Here is a 19,223-nt window from a genome sequence, read left to right as displayed (position 1 = left end):
GACTGCTCTGTTTTGTTACTAATGAATTAAATAAATAAAGCCCGTGTAGTTACGTCAACAGATAGTTGATCGATACTACGTCATATATCACAAAGTTTATTCGCTTTGCTTCTTGTAGCTATTTTTCTTGAGGATCTTTGAGAGTTATAAAAAGTATCCACGTTACATTGTGCATTGGAAGTTGCATCATTATTAATTATCTTCATAATTCTCCTACACCCAAATATATTTCCTAACATTCCTTTTATATAACCAAATAAATTACTTTTTCTGCAATCTAATATATAAAAATAAATTATATATTAGGTTGCAGAAAAAGTAATTTTGTATTTATTGTCCTTTTTTTAAGCTAAGTATATCTTGTTCTTTATTGTGACATCGGATCATACGATAAGCTGTTGTAAAGGTGTGCTTGTGTACTACAAACTCTTTTCGACAGTATTACGCTTGGCCAATTCAGTCGTGAATTATCGTGCGTCGAGGAAGAAAGGAAGAAATTCGGCATATTTTACATTTTTATTCCTGATTGGAAAAAATGCGTCGAAAGCGACCAAAAAATTTCCAATATATACTTGGGCGATCCGTTTTCGGTTCATGTTGAAGAATAGTGGTTCGAGCGATTTTTTTTGCCTTTATATTATTTTCCTCTCAATTCTCCCTTCTACTGTAAACAACTCGATCGCTTGAAGCTGGCGATCGAACAGAAGCGGCCAGCATTGGTGAATAGGAGACAACAAGACATCATCAAGACAATGCTAAGGTACACTCATTTTTGATGACACGCCAGAAGCTCCGGGAGCTCTTATGGGAAGTTCCTATGCATCCACCCTACAGTTTTCCTCTGGCATACCTGTTCCTGTCTATGTTCAACGCGCTTGGGAGTACAAATTTCTATGAGAAGGGCATTACGAAGTTTGATTCTCGTTTGCAACAAATTATCGAACAGAATGGTGCATACTTGACTTAAATCAGATGTTCCTTATACTTCTTATAAAGCATTGAAATGAAGCGAAAAAATACGTAATTACTTTTTTCCCAACCATTTATAATATATTTACTTTATATCATTTTGACCCCCCCTTACCGCTAAAAATTATCCAGAACGTTATATAATTACTTAATATAAATAGGTTTATTGTATATATTTTGTGTACAAGTTGCGACCGAAAAAATTCAATGAGCAATTTTAAATGAAGGATTTAGAGTACCTACTTCTTGGAATAAGGATCATGCAATAATTGAATATTCCATGGATAATCGATATTGTTTACTATTTGTACATATACATGTCCCCTACTCATAAATATATAAATAACAAATGAAAATGAAATGATAGCTCAATTAATAATTGGATAGTAGGTTTGATTGATGCACATGTTCCAAAACAAAAATTATGTATATGTCGCGATGGAGGTAAGATGAGGAAATTTAATATGCACCGGAAGGACCCCCTGGAACATCATGAAGGGCTTAAACGTCAGCAAGGCTATAGTCTGTCGGATCAGAAATCGTTTGGCTGATGGGGAAAGCCTTAAGTGAAGGCTTAAGCCTAAATACATCATGGAGGCCTTTATCGTCAACCCAACGATGAAGATGTCAGAACACACCAAGAAGAAGAAGGTGCATCGTTCTACTGTCGGCCAGGCTACTCGAAAGTGTGAAGGAAGGTAGCTTGGAAAAATTAAGAGGCCACTCCTGTCCCAGTGTCAAAAAGAACTCAGTCTTCAGCGAAGCCAAAAAATCTTGAATGAGCTGAACCACAACAGCAACAGGGTAATATTTTCTCTTATAAAAAGACCTTGACAAAAAAAAACTGTCTACAAAAAGCAACATGATCGTGTGGTATGCGTTGAAAAGGCTGACAACAGCATCAGGGCAGTCACCAAGACGAAAAATCCAGCTTCTGTGATGATGTTGGGGGTTGTCGAATCAACTGGAGAAAAAAGTGCCTCCAATTTGGTTTCCTGTTGGATATCAGTTACCTGCGGCCGACTACTTAATGGTGTTCAAGGAAAATGTGGTCCCATAGATCACCAATACCATGAAGAAGTCCAACAAGGCTACGTACGTATTTCATCAGGACGGGTCTCCGGCCTTTACTGCTAATATTGGACAAGATTATTTTTCCCCTTTTTCTGTTTCTTTTTTTACGAAAGGTTGCGTGGTACAATAAAGGTAACGCCTTGATATACATATAAAGTTCTTAGGAATTGTTCACAGCTTAAAAGGAAATAATTCAAATTCAACCAATGAACGTTCATTAGGAGAAAAATCCCCAAAAAATTGACAGCTAACAACAAAATACAAAAAATATTTTTGTGTGAGCAAGGTTTTCAATTAGTATAGTTCAATTTAAATGATAGACCTAAATAGTTGCCGTTTGGATCTTGATTTTATTTTATAAAAAAGTAAACATTAATTTATGAAGACATTTTGTAAATAATTAATCTTTAATATATTTGTACACACTTTCGTACATATTTTACATTTGTAAAGTACATTTTTTATAATAAAATATAGACCCTAATTCTCATAAATAAAATCGTTTAACGTTATCTATAATATCTTTTTTCTCTTCATTCAACATTTCCTAATAGATAATATTATATAAGGTAATTTTTCTCAAAGGTTGCTTATAAGTTATAAATATGCTTATAGCAACAGCAATAATAATAATAATGATTTAAAAATTGGTATAAAAGTTGTAGCAACATTGTTACAAAATAATATCGAGACATGATTGGTGAACTTCTTAGACTGTTTCATATTCTTTTTTCAGATTCTTGGCCAAGCAGCAAGCAAAAATCAAACCAATAAACTGAAAGCAAAAATAAAAAACATATTAGTTTAAAAAAAAAAAATTGAATTGGATACACGATTAGGAAATGATCATTGATTGATTTTTTGACTATCCCGTTTTCAGGCTAGGATTTGGAGTTTGTTTGTTTGATCAAACATATCATAGCAAAATATAAACCCAGTTGGGTTGATAGCTGTTGAACATAATATTGGAATATAAGATATATTTGAAGACACAGGGAAAGTACTTTTTATTGAGCACATCTCAAGTTATTCATGGCAAGGTGCACAATATTTTTTACTGATGAACCAAACACTAAAAAATATTCAAAGTACAATTTTTTACTCATATTATCATGTTTAGAACAGTACAAAAGACCTATAAATGGCCTATTACAATCCAAAAATCCCTTTTTTTTCAAATAAAACCGCCTGTATTTAAGCAAAAATGGTGGAACAGACTTCAAACTTTAACAATTTCATATATTTGAATATTCCTGGCAGAAAAGGTTTTTGTGCAGAGAAAACGGAGCAGTTTTATCCACTCATGAAATTCTGAACGCCCTACCACTCCCGCTCAGGTGCCAATTTTATAAACGAGCGCACGCTCTTTTTTTAAGCAATGAGCGCACTCCCCCTCCTACTCGATTAAAAATGAGTGGCGCTCATTTTTTTGCTCTCTATGATTGCAAATTCAATATATTACAAGTTCAAGTGTGTCGTATGATTTGTGACACCCATACCTTATTTGTAATAACTTGTAATAATCCAAATGATGGGTTTAATTAAAATAGGGAGTGTCAAAATAAAATTATTTACTGTCCTAGAGTACTTGTATTTATGAAGTTTTTGTGCACTAGCATCCAGTTATGCCTGATAATTAGCCTGAGCTAAAATAAAGGTTTCTCAAGTTTTTGAACTTATGCTTGTGTAAGATTTTGAGACCTTGTGCCAATTTACTACATGAAAATATAAGAAATTCGTATTTCTTTGGAGCATCACTCGGATTAGTTCTCATTAATACTTTGCTAATACATATTGCATATGGTTTAAATATGTAAAATGCGTAAAATAGCAATATCATGGTTGTTGAGACAAACTAATGCTATTTTCAATAGTTTTACCTACAAAGATCTATGCATTTATATTTTTTTATTGTTATTTAAATTGATTAGATGGAGTTTCACTGATTAAGTATATAAGTAACATTATAGTGTTACAATTACTCTATCTGAACTGGGAATGGTCTTTGAAGTCCATCGACATAATGTATTTTTTTTTCTACGAACTCTACGAACATTGAGTTCAAAAGAATAATAAATTATTATGCCAAGTTCGTTGTTCACTGAACTAAGTATATGCTTTTATACTTTAATATATAAATTAACGTTTCCTTTAGGATAAAAATGTCCTATGTGGTCAAATTAAAAAAAAAAAAAAAAAAAAAAACTGTCATTCTGTGTTCATTTTCTGTTTACAAAAAAAAAAAATAGTTTTTTTATTACTCCTATTATTGTAGTTTTTATCAATGTAATAATGTTTTATCCGGTAAGCCTTTTATTTACTAGTTACAACATAACTTTTGAAAAGCAAAAAATTATATTTCCTCCTTTCTGGACAATTTTGAAATGTTCAGATTTATTCCAAAGCAGCCATAATTTGGGTTAATTGTAGGGTGAAATAATGGGCTCTACACTAGGGGAGCTATTTTTTTTATTTTTGAAATATGAGGTCCTTAATAACTCATTTTGTTCCATTTAGTCTGTTGATATCATTGTTTAATTTTGAAAAATATTAAGAGATAGCTCAACTGATTTAAAGCTTAGAAATTTTACCTTTTTTTTAAATAATTTCTTTATAGTTCACATTAGGAACGTTGCTAGTTTTCATTATTTGGTGGGGCTTAGCCCCAAAAATTATCAATACCGTAATACATAGCGAGCCAACAGTTATTATTTACTCATCTCTAGTATGCAAATTTTTAGAGGTTAAGAGTCATTTTAACTTTAAAATTTTTCTATGATCAATGTTGTAGAACCCATAATTAGCTGTCTATTGCTAAGAAAAACATTGTCGTAGTTGCCACCATGAGCAAACAGTACAAGAAGAGTATTAAGATAGCGCAGGATTCTCTCAGAAGGCTATCAGGGAGCAGACTGGGGCCTCGACAAAGACGATTTACAATATTTACATGGATGGAGACATTGTAAATCGTATATAAATAAGTTTTATACATATATTTGATAAACTTTTTTTTTTTTTTTGGATCCCTCTTACAAGAGGCCTAACGACACTCTTGGTCCCTCCTACAGTTTTTCGTTCAAAATAATAAGTTTGGTCCAACAAAATTTGTATCAACATTTTTTTATAAATCTACGTTTTTAAAAGAACGATAAGAAGGAATTGTAGCCTGTCGCCAATCTGTCTGTTCTTTAGTGTATCACATCCAATCAAAAAACAAAAACGTGCTGATTTGGTTGTCCATGGCCTAGGCAACCTTTTTTTGATCTTTATTTGTGGAGAAATAACTAAATTTTTTAAAATAAGTAAGAAATTTCTGTAAAATAAAAATAAATATTTAGGGGGATTATTTATATATGTATAAAGATGACATCTGAGGTTATTTGAGATCGAGGTCAAGGACGGAATAAACAATATTAATTTATTATTTGTATGTATATTGTTATGTTACTTCTAAATATTTTTTCAAAATGTTTCAAAATTAACTAATGATATCTACAAATTAAAAGGAACATTTTGAGACCTAAAAGATCCTGTATTTCGAAAAATTTAATAAAAAAAGCTCCACCTTATTCTACATTCCGTTTTAAAAGATAAAAGCGTCAAAATCTCAACTATATTCAAAAGCCCCGGTAAATTTGTCTTTGCCTCAAGCCCCAAATACGATGGTTCTGTATATAAACTGTAGATTTGACAGGGATTAAAGATATAAGCTCTTTTCAACCTTTCGCAGAGCAATGTTTTAATTTTTTGAACATCTCTAGTAACAATGTAATGAGGACCGTCTATATATATTTTCATCTACAAAATCAGGAATTCATATTGAAAAACATGTTGTTAGTTATCAGAACAAGCAATATTATTTAAATAAGGGAATTATCAGGGAAAGGACATTTTTCTAAGGCCATAAGGTTAGTGCTTTCCAAACTGTTGAAAAAAAATCAAAAATTAAATTTTTTCGCAAAAAATTGAAAATCCACATCTTTTCTCCAAAAATCGATAACTATATACAAAAAATTAATTTTTTTGCTCTGCTGCATAATTTGGCCCAATAACATTATTTTTCAAGATAATAAATCTTTCCAAAAAAAAAATTTCTGTAAATTTTTTCATCTTGACTATAAAAATTTATTGTAAAAACAAAAAAATCTTTAATTTGTGTTTGAAAGAGGGAGTGCCCCTCCATCTTACACTATGTGGACGCCCCTATTTAAACAAATTTGGCTTTCACAAAACCTCTTATTCCTAAAAATTGTAAATGCTTGAAATCAACTGCATGGGTAGTTCTAAAAATAATGTCAATCAGAAAATAAATGGAAACGAATTTTAATATATATATTGATCAATTTTACCTGCAAAAAGGCTATAGCAATACCAATACCTCCGATAACTTCAACATTAGAGGAAATCAAATGCTCTAATTTATCTAAACATCCATTAACATGTATTATTTTAGATGCTTGATCCTCAGATATTCTAAGAATCCCCTCTCCGCAGCCTTGGACATCAGAAAAACAACAAGAGTCGGGGACGGAATAGGTTTTCACCGAAAAAGTTGTATTGATCCAATCCTTGTATTCTTGTGCTCCACAACACTCCAACTATATGATAATGATAATATGAATAATATAAAAGGATATTGGATTAGACTCACCTCATGTTGAACAATATTCCATGTTTTTGTGACACCCTCATGCCCTCTTGATTCATAGTTTGTAAGACCTTTCTCCATATTGACCTCAATAATTTGCCGCACCTCGGATTTCAATAAGTAAGCTGCAATTCCAGCACCAAGTTCAATGATGAAAATGACTGCAAGCAGTACTGAAAAAGTGAGAGTCATGCAATGATTTTCTTTTATCGCCCCACAGCATCCAAAAAAAGTAACGCAGAATGTGATACACCCAACAACAATTAAAAGTATGGGTGTGTTGAAAAACTGATCACCAAGGAAGTCCAGGTATTCTGCATATATTCCTTGAATCACACCACCAGCAATGATGAGAATAAGACCGGATAACTGAAACGTATATACATATATATATTTGAGTGTAATTATTCGTGAAACATTTATCGTTTTTGTTTAGACTACAATACTTAAATATATATTAATACTAACAGATGGATTTATGTTATTTATAAAAGCAATTAATTGTGAATAATAACACTTTGTGAGGATGATATTTAGTTATTTTTTACGCTTAGTTAATTTTATTATCACATAATTTAATATATTCTGAGTTAAATAGTTTCGTCAATATTCAATATACAGTCTGTACAATGTGCAATAGTGGACAGATAGAGAATATACAGATTTGCTCCAAGGTTTTAGTTATCACATTCAGGGCCAGTGCTAAGATACTTTTTTTTTTTGGGTTGTTGAATACTTTTTTCAAATTTTCTTCCTGACATCTCATTTTTCCCAAAAAGAAGGTCTTGCTTAATAATTTAGCTTATTTTTAATCAAATGACGGTTTTTTAGAAGATATTATTTCCTTTCAGAACCTTTTCTATGCCCCCCTTGTGACAACAGCCTGGTCATATTAATACACTCTAGAATTTGAAAGAAAGATACTGATAGATAGCCATCAAATGTCAACATATCAACGTTAAGGATATTAATCATGCGTAAAAATAGATAAAAAATAGAGTAAATTGTTTTTGGTGGGATAATGTCGTGTCTAATTAATCAATGATATTAAAAAAATATTTTTTTAAAACTAATTTGACTAGAATATTATTAAAGTTGGATAGTTTCCACCAAAATAAAAATATATCCAATTAATAAATTTTAGCCTCTTTCCAATTTAACGTCATATGAATTATTTCATATTTTCACGAATGTGATCTTCAAATCAGAGTTTTTTAATTTTACACCTCTCCCTTCACTCACTCATAACTATTAACCCTTGCCAATTACTAGTGATGCTTATTGCGAGCATTTTATGCATCTTAAAAAAAAAGAAACCCTGACCATGTGAAAAATGTTTTGTAGAGGAGCAGTTAAGCTGTCATTATACTTTATTAGATCAGCTTCAAGCAGCTTTCATGACGTTTTATTAGATCCGCTGCCAGCACCTGTAACGAAGGGGGAAAGGAAATAAACAAGGATAATGCAAAGAACTACTCTGATGTCGATCTTCAATTGTACTCTGAATCCAACAATCTCATTATTATAACTCAGCAACAAAACCTCATGGTTAGTCTCCGTCTTTTACGAGAACACACAAATGTTCAATCTGGTTTCAAATATAATTGAATGTAGTAGAAAAGGAGGTTGTAATTAAATAATAATGACTCAAATCAGGAAAGGATAATTCACACTTTAGTTTGCCAACTAAAAAAACGGGCGAGCTAAAAAATTATACCCAATTTACATCACTACCGATTACTACGCTTCCTTACAATAATTTTTGTTTGCACACCCCTAAGATCTCTTAGCATCATGCAAATTTGTATCTTGCTTTAAATTATTTGTTTTGTAGGATTATAATTTGGCGTGTAAGAAGAAATTAAAGAAAGAAGCAAAAACTATCAAAATTTGGTCTATTGATTAAAAAAAAAAAAAAAGGTTTTTGCTGATTTAATTACTATTTCATCTATAGAAAAAAGAAATCAAAAACGAACAGTTTTAACAGTTTATAAATGAAATAAACACAAGTCCCGCTCCTTATCCAGCAATGATATAGACAGGAATTACTTCGTTTTCGATCCTCAAATCTACTTTGAGTCCAATAAATTGTTCGACTCGGTATTGTTTGGGAGAGGGTCAACGATGGATTCCAGTAAAGAGAAAAACCACCATATTTGACAGTGTTTCTTCAAACAGGGGGGAAATGAAAGGCAGGCGGCTAAAAATATGAATTGTGTTGTTGGTACTGATGTGGTAACAGCTTATCATAGAGTAATTTAGTTTCTTGTATTATATTCCAGAAATTTGAATGTTTAAAGGTCAGTTATGGAACATGTGAATAAAATAATGGAAATTGTCGAGTCCGACCGTGATGAGTCCAACTGTTTTGATTGTCTAAGAGATACACATTAATGGAAGGAAAAAATCCAATAAAATTAAAATATTTTCTTTTTACTACACCTACTCTATGTATAAGAAATGAAATAATATGTATAACGTTTGTATGTGATGTAATGTATAAGCCCAGATACATTCATCATAATATATACATATAAACATACATTCTTACTTATGTGTAGGCACAAGAACGCCCCTTAGTATATCACAATATATTAAAACCTTCAATTAAATTATAATAGAAAGACGAAAATGGATATGCTCTACATTAGATACGATGTTGTTGTTGTTGATGGGAGTATAATGAAATTGAGTTGTTGCGTATGACTCTCCTATATTATATAAATTATGAGATGAGAAATAATTTTCTATTACAAATAATTCTTGTAAATTTATATATCCATCTCTCTCTTAAGTACCATAAAAATGTTTTCTCAACTTAATGGTGTATTGTAATAACACCAACAACAGGAAAATTCCCGAGATATATCACATTAAACAAAATGATAATAATATATCGTGTAAGAAACCTACAAGAAATACGATTTTCTAGACCGTTCAAAGAATATATATTACTTACATAATATATTTGTACGTATTTAAAAGTTACTTATATTGACAATATGTCGTACTAAAGGTAGTAACTGGGATTGCTCAAAGTTATTAGGCGTTGGTGTAAAGACAAACTTTGCACCCCCTCTCCAAGAAATAATCCTAATTATGTCTTTACATTTTTCATTAGCACAATCACACGTAATTACTCGATACTGAGGAGTTATCTCCTCGAGAATGGAAGAATGAGAAAAACAGCTTGAGAAAACAAAATGACTCTTCAACTCTATATAATAAAGAGTGCTTTAAAATATGTGTTGATCTAATTGCCTACGAGACTTCATTCATTTTTTGATACAAATAGTTTGTATTTTGTACAACTCTAAACAGTTTTCTCTCTTTACAAATTTCACTTTTCTTTTCCTTTTTAAATTGACGTCATAAGCTTGCTGTTAAATTGAGTTATTTTCAGACAATCTTGCACATGGACAAACGGGTAAACTTTGCTTTATTATTGTAGATTGTATAATGTATTCTGAAGGAAGATTTGTTGAGCTCGAATTTATATCTTGCTAAAATATAATATTACAATGATCGACATGTTGTAGTGGGCCAACTATTAGTTATTTGTTATACTTTTTTCTTTCATTTTTGAATTGTAATTTAAAACATAAAATGAATGTGATCTGAAAATTACCCGTTATATATTCTACAGCAAAATAACTTCCTTTCTTATAATGGGTCACTATGAATTGTTGGACTAGTGAGGAACGCCCGTTTGCAGTCTAACATAAATATTGCGAAAAAATGGTCTGGCAGAATATTTTATGAACTTGAACTAATTTGCAATTTACCAATTGAGTTATTATTATTTATTATGTGATCTATAAATGATTCGTTAATCATCTAATTACTTCTTCAATTTTTAGTAATTAGAAAAATGACTTTTCAATGAATTTTTATTATTTGAAATTTACAAAATTATTTGAACGCAAATAACTCCACGTATACTAATACTAGAGTAATAAAATTAAAACCATAAGAACCGGTGTTATTCAAAAATTTTAAATCGGTGGAGTTTGTTTGAATCAAGTAATTGGAATTGGATTTATTCAGCAAGAACTAACATTTTTAATAGCTTTGCAAAATTAACAATAACTAATTATTTAATCAACTAATCATCAACATTTATAAGATTAAGTATGTTGCCAAATAAGTATTGCATCTTTTTATATCAAATAAACACCTCTCATAAACCTTTAAATGAAAATTTATTTAAAGAAAAACAAAAATGAAAAAAATCTCGTGGTCATAAATATGAATAAGTTCCATATAATCAGTTTTTTTTGGTGATATACTCTGTATAAACAAGGTTAACAAATGTTTCCTTTTAGGTATAACATAATTCAATGATTTTACAAATAAAAACTCATATTTATAAGAAAATAACTTTTTCCAAATTAAATCTCACAAATCCAAGCTCTTGGTGATATACGAGTATACGTAGACACTTTATTCTAGATTCCTCTCGTCCAAATGATGACTTTTGAGCGATAGTACTATTAATAATAGTTATGAGTATTTTTATCATCCCTACTACTCTCAAAAGAGATGCTTATATATGAACAAAAGTGGTTTAGTTTCCATTGGGGTGTGAGCCCATGCACAAGTCTATTTTGGCCTCCTCCAAAAAATAGTAATAAAATAATAAGATTTATTGCAACGTATTAGACCTATTGAAAATATACTTTTTTTAAATTTTGATATGTTCCTGCATTTTTCCCTTGTTCTAAGATCTGAGAAGCCCAACAACCCTTTTTTAAGGGACCCTATATTATCGGCCTTAAAGTTTTTCCAAAGTACAGTTTTTGATGATTTTGGGTAATTTTTGGACTAAAGCTATAGATAAACCACACGATTCAATGTCAAACTACACATTAAACTAAAATATGACTATTTTTTAATAATACTTTTTATATATTTTATAATCTAAATATCCGGATTGCCCATTACAATAAGGGTAAAGAGAAACATCTAGGTGTGCGGACGACAGTGCTAAAGTTGTATACTCCCATCTGTCAATATTATTTTCTCTTATATCTTCCCATTTTTTGGGAAAATATATTAATTTTTTCGAAAGATTATTCACTCACCTTCATTTCTTATTCATGATCAATTTTTCTAATACGAATCTTAAAATCAGAATGATATACATTTATATATATATTTTTCTTTTACTTCTATTGGCGTATACATATATGTAAATATGGGTAGTGTCCATTTTTCTAATAAGTAGGACATGAGTAAAAGTTTAAGTTATCTATAAAATGCCAATAAATGATACTCTCTCATATCGATAAAACATTTATCTTATTTTGAACCCAAATATGCTGATGATTCATCAATTAAAGAGTATGTTGTTAAATAACAATAACAAGAAAAACATTTTCTAAATATTTGATGGTCTCTTTTTTATTAAATTATTATATATATCAATCTTTTTATAGTATTTATTTAGGCTACAATTTGTTTTTCTTCAAAATGGAATAAAAGGACTACCTATGTATATTCGTATGTATCACTTGAGAAAAATGAACTTTAATGAAACTGTTGAAATTCAGTAACATAACTTTAAAATTAAAAAACTTCTACATCCCTTTACAAATGTAGAATATCGTTAAAAAAAGTAATTTTTCAATAGGTATAGAGGTCTCAAAAACGCCCTTTGAAGACTGAAACTTTAGAAATATAAATTTTTCATCAAAATAAAGCAGAAAATTGAATTAGAAGGTCACTCTAAAAATGGGACACCATAATATACACGCAAAAATAAAAAAATAGATGGAGTTGGCCTTTTTTGTAACGTTTGACCATTAATATGACCTTAATATTATTAACTTAACATATTATAAAGTAATTTTTGGAATGGACAATACGTCAAAAAAAAAAAATACTACTACGAAGATTTGAAGTCACTGGAAAAGATGGGCTAAAATTGGAATTGGTCATTTTCATAAATTAATACTAATATAATGTTTATAAGGGTCTGCGAAGAATAAAAATGTAAGCTAAATTTTCATCCACTTTAAATTTTTTAGTGTATTTATGTTAGTCAAATATTCTGCTAGATATTTAAAAAATATGGTCAAAATATGGAAAAATCGTGGCAGTCAATTTTTCCATAGCAAGGAATACTCTACAGGGTGTAATATGTATTCAGCAAACCACACGATTTTTAATATGTTTTCTCCTAAACTAATGAGTCTCCTTTGTTTGTTTGATTTGTTGATTTGTCTCTCAACTGCACGCCATAGAAAGAAGTCCATGGGATTGAAGTCCGGTTAGCTTGGAGGCAAAACAGGGGTCCAACCAAGGTAAAATAATAATAATCTGAGAACCAGGTCATCGTGTTCTCTCCAATTTGACTTCGCTGCTGATTCATAATCACTTCCAGACTCTTTCTGACTCTCCAATCAAAGGATTCGTCCCGGCTTAAGATGTTTGCAATCGCAAAATTGTCACACCCACCATGGAGGGTAACAAAGATATTATAATTTTTGGATAAGAGGTCAAAAGATACAGCTTAGAGATATTCGAATCCAAAATTTAAACTTAAACTTCCCACGCATCTCAAAGATACACTTAAACAGTTAAATTTACAAAAACTTAATGTTTTATTTTTAAAATATTGGTTACTAGCCATAGTACCCAGCATTACCTGGAGTCATGAGCCGTAGAAAAGCATACAAATTTTGCTTCAATAATATATAAGATAACACCCCAACAAGCTCGGTTTAGGCCTATTTATTATAATAAAACTTTTAATTTATAAAGTCCTAACACTGGACTGGACTAGACCAAATAAATAAGGACCGACACTACATTTGTATTTGTGGATACATGTTTGATAAAAGAAGCTAATTTGTTGTCTAAGTATTCGAAAAATTATTTTTTAGGTAGATACATCCACCATTTTATGAATTATATTATCACAAAGATGATGTAGAAAGGAAATCCTTGTTCAAAATTTAGTATTTTTGAAGTTCTGTGAAAGTTGTAAATAATATAATTAAAAAAACAACAATTGTTTTTAAAACATCATTTATGGACTACTCATTGATTAAGTTTGAAAGTTTAAGAGTTGACTTCAATTGATATCCAAAGTATTGTGTAAAAGGTCAGGGTCATAAAAGTGTTCAAAGTCACACTTATTTTGAAGTAAAAAGCTTTATTAGATAGGGGTATCATCACGATATATTATGTCATGATATTTTCCAATACAAAACATGGGGGTATAAATGCACCTTCATCAATCCTGTAAGGCTGTATATAGGTATATGTAGTGATACTTCATTACTGCTGTATGGAACAATGAATACTGGGTGAAAGACTAAATTGCATATCACGAATAATTAATTTACAAAAAAAATATGATTCGAAATTAAAGAAAATGTGTTTTTTTTTAATATCATATTGTTTTATGTACCTCCATAGCATCTATTATCAAACTGTTTTCTCAAATATGTTTTTAATGGAAAAATTAGGGTTTAAGCAGGCGTACAAATTGTATTTCTTCAAGATTTAAATTATGTTATGTATGGGAAACTTCGAAACAAGATTTAATAGTGTTTTGATGTTGTTTTTTATTAGTGCTTTCTAAATTTTTCGAAAGCTACTAGCCTAAAATTTGTCCTTTATGGGTTAAATTTAACTCACGGGCCACAATTTGCTTTTTTTAAATGATGCAACAGACATATGTCTAAGTTATAGACTGATAATACCTCAAAATAAGCATGAAATGAAGTGGAAAGTGAATATATGCGTGTTGAATACTCTTGGCATTTAGGAACAAATATTTATTAAGGTATTTACAGACATATGTAAGTATATAAATATGAATAATTACCTAATCAATTATGAACTTCTTCTTTTAATTATAGATAGTCCCTAATTAAGGAAAACCCAATTATTATATACTACTCTTTTCGAGGCAGAACTATTTCCACTGATGGCCGCATTTTTTGACGTTCTAGAAATGGCTTGAATATTGAATATCCTGACATAAAGTGTTTGATTGCTTAATTAATATCTCAATATCATTGTTTTGAAAGTTATTTATTCTTATGATATAAAAAGGTGAAATTAAAAAAGAAGCTCAATTCTAATTTTTTTAAATTTACTTTCAAAACTCGATTAACTGGTCCTTTTACACATAGCCTTGCTGATATTGAGAGGTTATACATTATCCAAGGAATACAAAAAACATCCTAGTGTACTAACTGGTCTATAATAATATTTGACATTTGTGGAGGGGCGGACTGACAAAAAACCTTACTTTTTAAACAGCAATACTTTTATTGAACAATAAATTTGTCTATCTCAATAAACATTTTCATCAACTCTTTTTAGGGATTATGCGGGTTAGAAATATTTGATTGACAAAAAGTGAACATATGTTGTACTGGAAGAATTCAAGAGACAGAAAGGATGGAGGTTCAGTTCAGCAAATAAAAGTGTGAATATATGTTCAGGGCAAGGTACATACATATAAACTAACCTTTTCCAAATTGATATCATTCAGTAGTTTTTTTTGTTTTTGTCTACAGGTGATCTTTTTTATTGTCTCTCATTAACTTCAATTATATCTTACAGCGAATGATATAATTGGCTTTCCAAAGGATTAAATATACTAAAAGATCTTCCGTTTCTTTTCCTCCCATATGTATGTAGAGGCAGATTCATGTCATATTGAATTATACGAATAGTTAAAGTTGTATAATAATATATTGATATAAATTCTCTTTATGGAAATACAGGGTGGGGATTTTAAATTCAGAAATTTTAATAAAATTTAATCTATACTATATTTTATTTCTCCAAATTAATTCTGACATTTACGAATCCTTTGCTTTTTGTATGCAAAAGTCCATAGTGAATTCAATCACCCAAACCAACATCCTCCAGCTTCAACCACAGCCTCCAACCTGGCTCTGAACCTGGTAAAGGCCTTGATGAGGAACTTCTTGTTCATGTTGGCTGCTACCTCAAGAATGGAAACCCGATAGAAGCTAAAGGTGTTATGTGCACGTTTATTGGACACTATCCAAGATGTTCCACACATATTAGTTCCTAGGAGTGCTGATCCAGCGAACTAGAAGCCCATATTTCCTTTGCCCAAAACATTCAAATGTTAAATGGTTGTTTTTCCTGAATAAATCTGGTTCCAGTTACATAATTTGGACAAACAACACCAATTTAAAATTCTAGTATGATACCGGATCTATTCACAACAATTTAAGCTCTGTAGCATAATTAGTTAGAGAGTTATTTGTGCCTTATGTGTGTGCCTGGAACAAAGACACGCAATAATGGCCACACGGCGTTCGCATTCGGAGTGCATCTAAATGAGTTTGCATTCAGTTTTGTTTGTTAAATCAGAGGAACAAACCTTCATAAATATAGATCGCAGGGTTGTCAAGATTTGTTTGGTTTTAAAATACCCACTCTTTATTTCTTATTGGTGTTCCATATGAATGGTTACACAAAAAGATATGATGAAAACTGTCATTAAATCGGACAAATATTGATAAACCTCCGATTAAAAATCCTTTATACTACATATATATATATCTATTTATGCATAACTAAAATGAAATAAAGTGGCTTTATTTTGCTTTATTGGCATAAAGTCATTATTTATTGAAAGGTTGGAAAAATATCTATATTTGCACTTTTATATTACATCATTATTTTGACATTTCGGGATATGTCGTCGAGTTTTTGACTCATAAAAGGGCAAAATAAATGACTCGCTTGAGTTACAAAGAAATTTATGTATCCTTAGAGTATACAAGTTGGCTAATCAAACATATTTTTATTAAACTACTCGTATTTACGTTTAAGTTAAAAGTCATGGAGTCAAATTACTCCACTCGCTTGACACTATGAAAACAATTAATTAATTAATTTGTTTTCCATGTAACCGCTGATTCTAAACATCTTGTTATAGGTATATAAAAACATTGCCAAATATATGTATTTGTAACTAGTAAGGCTTTATATATTTATGTATAATCTATTTATTTGTAGAATGTTGTAGTCCTGGGGAACAATGAAGTAAAATATATTGACTGCTCATAAGGAAAAGCTCCCATTATAGCTTATAATGATACTTAATACAATTCCCTCTTTTTCTTCTTATTTGGCATTGGATAAAATGATATTAATAGAGACCATCATTAAACATTGATTAATGTGAGAAACAAATTAATGAATGTGCAATGGTTTAACTTTCAATTGGGAATGTATCGGACTTTGTATTTCTTACATACTTATTGAAGGGCTCAAAAAATACTTTGTTAACCTTCTTTTACTTTTTGGGTGTGTATCTAGTATCTACCCCAAAAATTGAAATATCATCGTAATATCTTGTGTGTATCAAAGTTATTGTAAGTTCACAATTTATTGTACTCTTTCTCCCTTCAATTTTTTTGGGGGTGTACTTAGAGTCAGATAGAGTTGCACTAATTAAGTTTAAGTACACATTATAGTATTACAATTACTTCACCTGCAATTTTGTCTTTATTGACTGAAAAAAAGAGAATTGATAGTATTGAAATGATTCAAAGTAGGTTAAATATCGCAGATTTTATATTTACAATATATTCGATTATTTTGTCGTTCTATTTCTTATTTTTCGAATATTTTTCAACATAGGTAGAATTAAAATCTTTATCTTTGATCAATATAGTCAAACGATTTTTATTATTTGCATCTGGGCTGAACTTTATGGTGTTAATATGGCCCTTAATTCATCTTTTTGCATAAAATATACTCCAAATTTCATATTCATCTCGCAATGAAAGGTGTAGAGATCGCACATTGTCTAGCCACATATTTTAAGTGTCAAACTCAAAAAGCTTTGAGAACCACTGCCTTATGTAAAAATTATTTAAGCCTAAGTAACGGAGGGTTAAGGAGTAATATCATCACCTTAAAATATTTGTTAAAATCTATCTTAAAGCTAGGGAAAATATCCTTCTTAAAGGATTATATATAATAATAACTCCCTAATATTATTGCCAATGTTAGAAATAATAAAAAATACATGTTACGAAGTATATTACTTTGCAAAGCGACTCTTTTGCATTAAAAAGTGATCATTTTATCAAGTAACAAAAAAAAAGAGTTTTTTAAAAAGGATTCCTTTTGAGCAAACCTAGTTATTTTATACAGCATCCCTACTATTTATCGAGATAGTTTTGTTATTCAGGGGGGGCTTGGTTGTAGTGACTATGGATGACCCAGCATTAATAGGTCGATAAAGGCTTCTATTGAAACAATTATAGATGAGAGCAGGCTCCCAGTGATTACGGGCTTGGCTATATATTAATTGATAAAATAAACTACTTTTTGTTGCACATATACAACATACAAAAAAAAAACTTTTTAAATAAAATTCAACGAAAATCTGTCAAATTACGACTTTTTTTTTACATCAGAAAAAACAACCCTGTTGGTGAGTGTGAGTAGAAATTAGTGTGACTGTGGCTTAGTAAACACGTGAAGTAAGTTATTACTAACTAGAAGAAAAAAAAAACAACCTCTTTTTCACTTCATAAAATGATTTTCAACCCCCCAAAAAAAAAAAAGAAAAAGGGATAAATACGTATTATATGACTTGACTAAAAATATAATTTTTGAAAGTCTTTTTTTAAATATTAGACTATTATTTACAACTCAAATGTAGCTTACCGCAAATAATAGATTGAACGTAAAGAGGAGATATTTAACACATTTCATCGTAGTCTCCATGATGTCCTTTTGAAAATGATGTAAATCTGTGTTATTACTGTCGTTGTTATTGCTTTTTTGGTTTAGTATTGGAAACACACCTTTTCGCCTTTATTTTCTTCTGTTGACTGAAGAGAAAATTGGAGTGTAGAGTCAAAGATGAGTCAATAATAAGGGTCTTAGATGTAGCATACGTACCTAATGATGAGTAGAATGTCAGGTGAGGAAGTCAAACATGTGTATAATATACATAGCTAGATGTAGAACATTTGTTCCTCATCCAGTTGTTGTGATCCTTGGTGATATGAAGATTTATACTATCTGTGTATGTATTGTACTCCTAAGTGTTATGCAGGAGGCCTGTTTCTTTTTTTATTTTTTATATACACATACAATGTATATATATATATTTTTTAAAAGTGTAAGTATATGATGTTACTTTTATGTTATGGATGTATAGTCCATACACACACTCACTTCTGTGAATTCTCTCCTTTTCTAACTACTGCAAGATAACAGTGTTATAAGTATATATGTATAAAGAGGGAAAGAGAGCAAAGAACGAGAGAGAGACAGGCTTTAAATTTTATATATAATGTATAGTACTGTTTTCTTCCAAGGAGAGAAAAAAAAGACCTTTTTTGCTTGCTTTTCTTCTCTCTCTCTTTTGCAACCATTACCATCATTATATTATTTATATATTATTTAAGCAACATTCTTATAATATTATATATACGTAAATAATGTATAGTCATGTTCCTAGCTTATACCCACCTAATTGTTGAATTACGCCTCTTTGATGCATCTG

General features: G+C 30.3%; 1 protein-coding gene across 1 annotated transcript; it reads right to left on the bottom strand.

Annotated features, from left to right (window-relative positions):
- Window positions 1–2,373: 2,373 nt before the first annotated feature.
- LOC121121590 (CD63 antigen) lies at window positions 2,374–18,938 on the bottom strand. The gene is made up of 5 exons (XM_040716551.2): window positions 18,614–18,938; window positions 18,377–18,543; window positions 6,695–7,060; window positions 6,393–6,641; window positions 2,374–2,818 (listed from the first exon to the last, which is right to left on the bottom strand). Exons 2-5 carry the CDS (start codon window positions 18,434–18,436, stop codon window positions 2,753–2,755), a joined length of 741 nt encoding a protein of 246 aa, XP_040572485.1. The 5' UTR covers window positions 18,437–18,543; window positions 18,614–18,938; the 3' UTR covers window positions 2,374–2,752.
- Window positions 18,939–19,223: the final 285 nt, after the last annotated feature.

This window comes from Lepeophtheirus salmonis, chromosome 7 (genome assembly GCF_016086655.4).
Source record: "Lepeophtheirus salmonis chromosome 7, UVic_Lsal_1.4, whole genome shotgun sequence".
NCBI lineage: Eukaryota > Metazoa > Arthropoda > Copepoda > Siphonostomatoida > Caligidae > Lepeophtheirus > Lepeophtheirus salmonis.
This window is presented reverse-complemented; position numbering and strand designations above follow the sequence as displayed.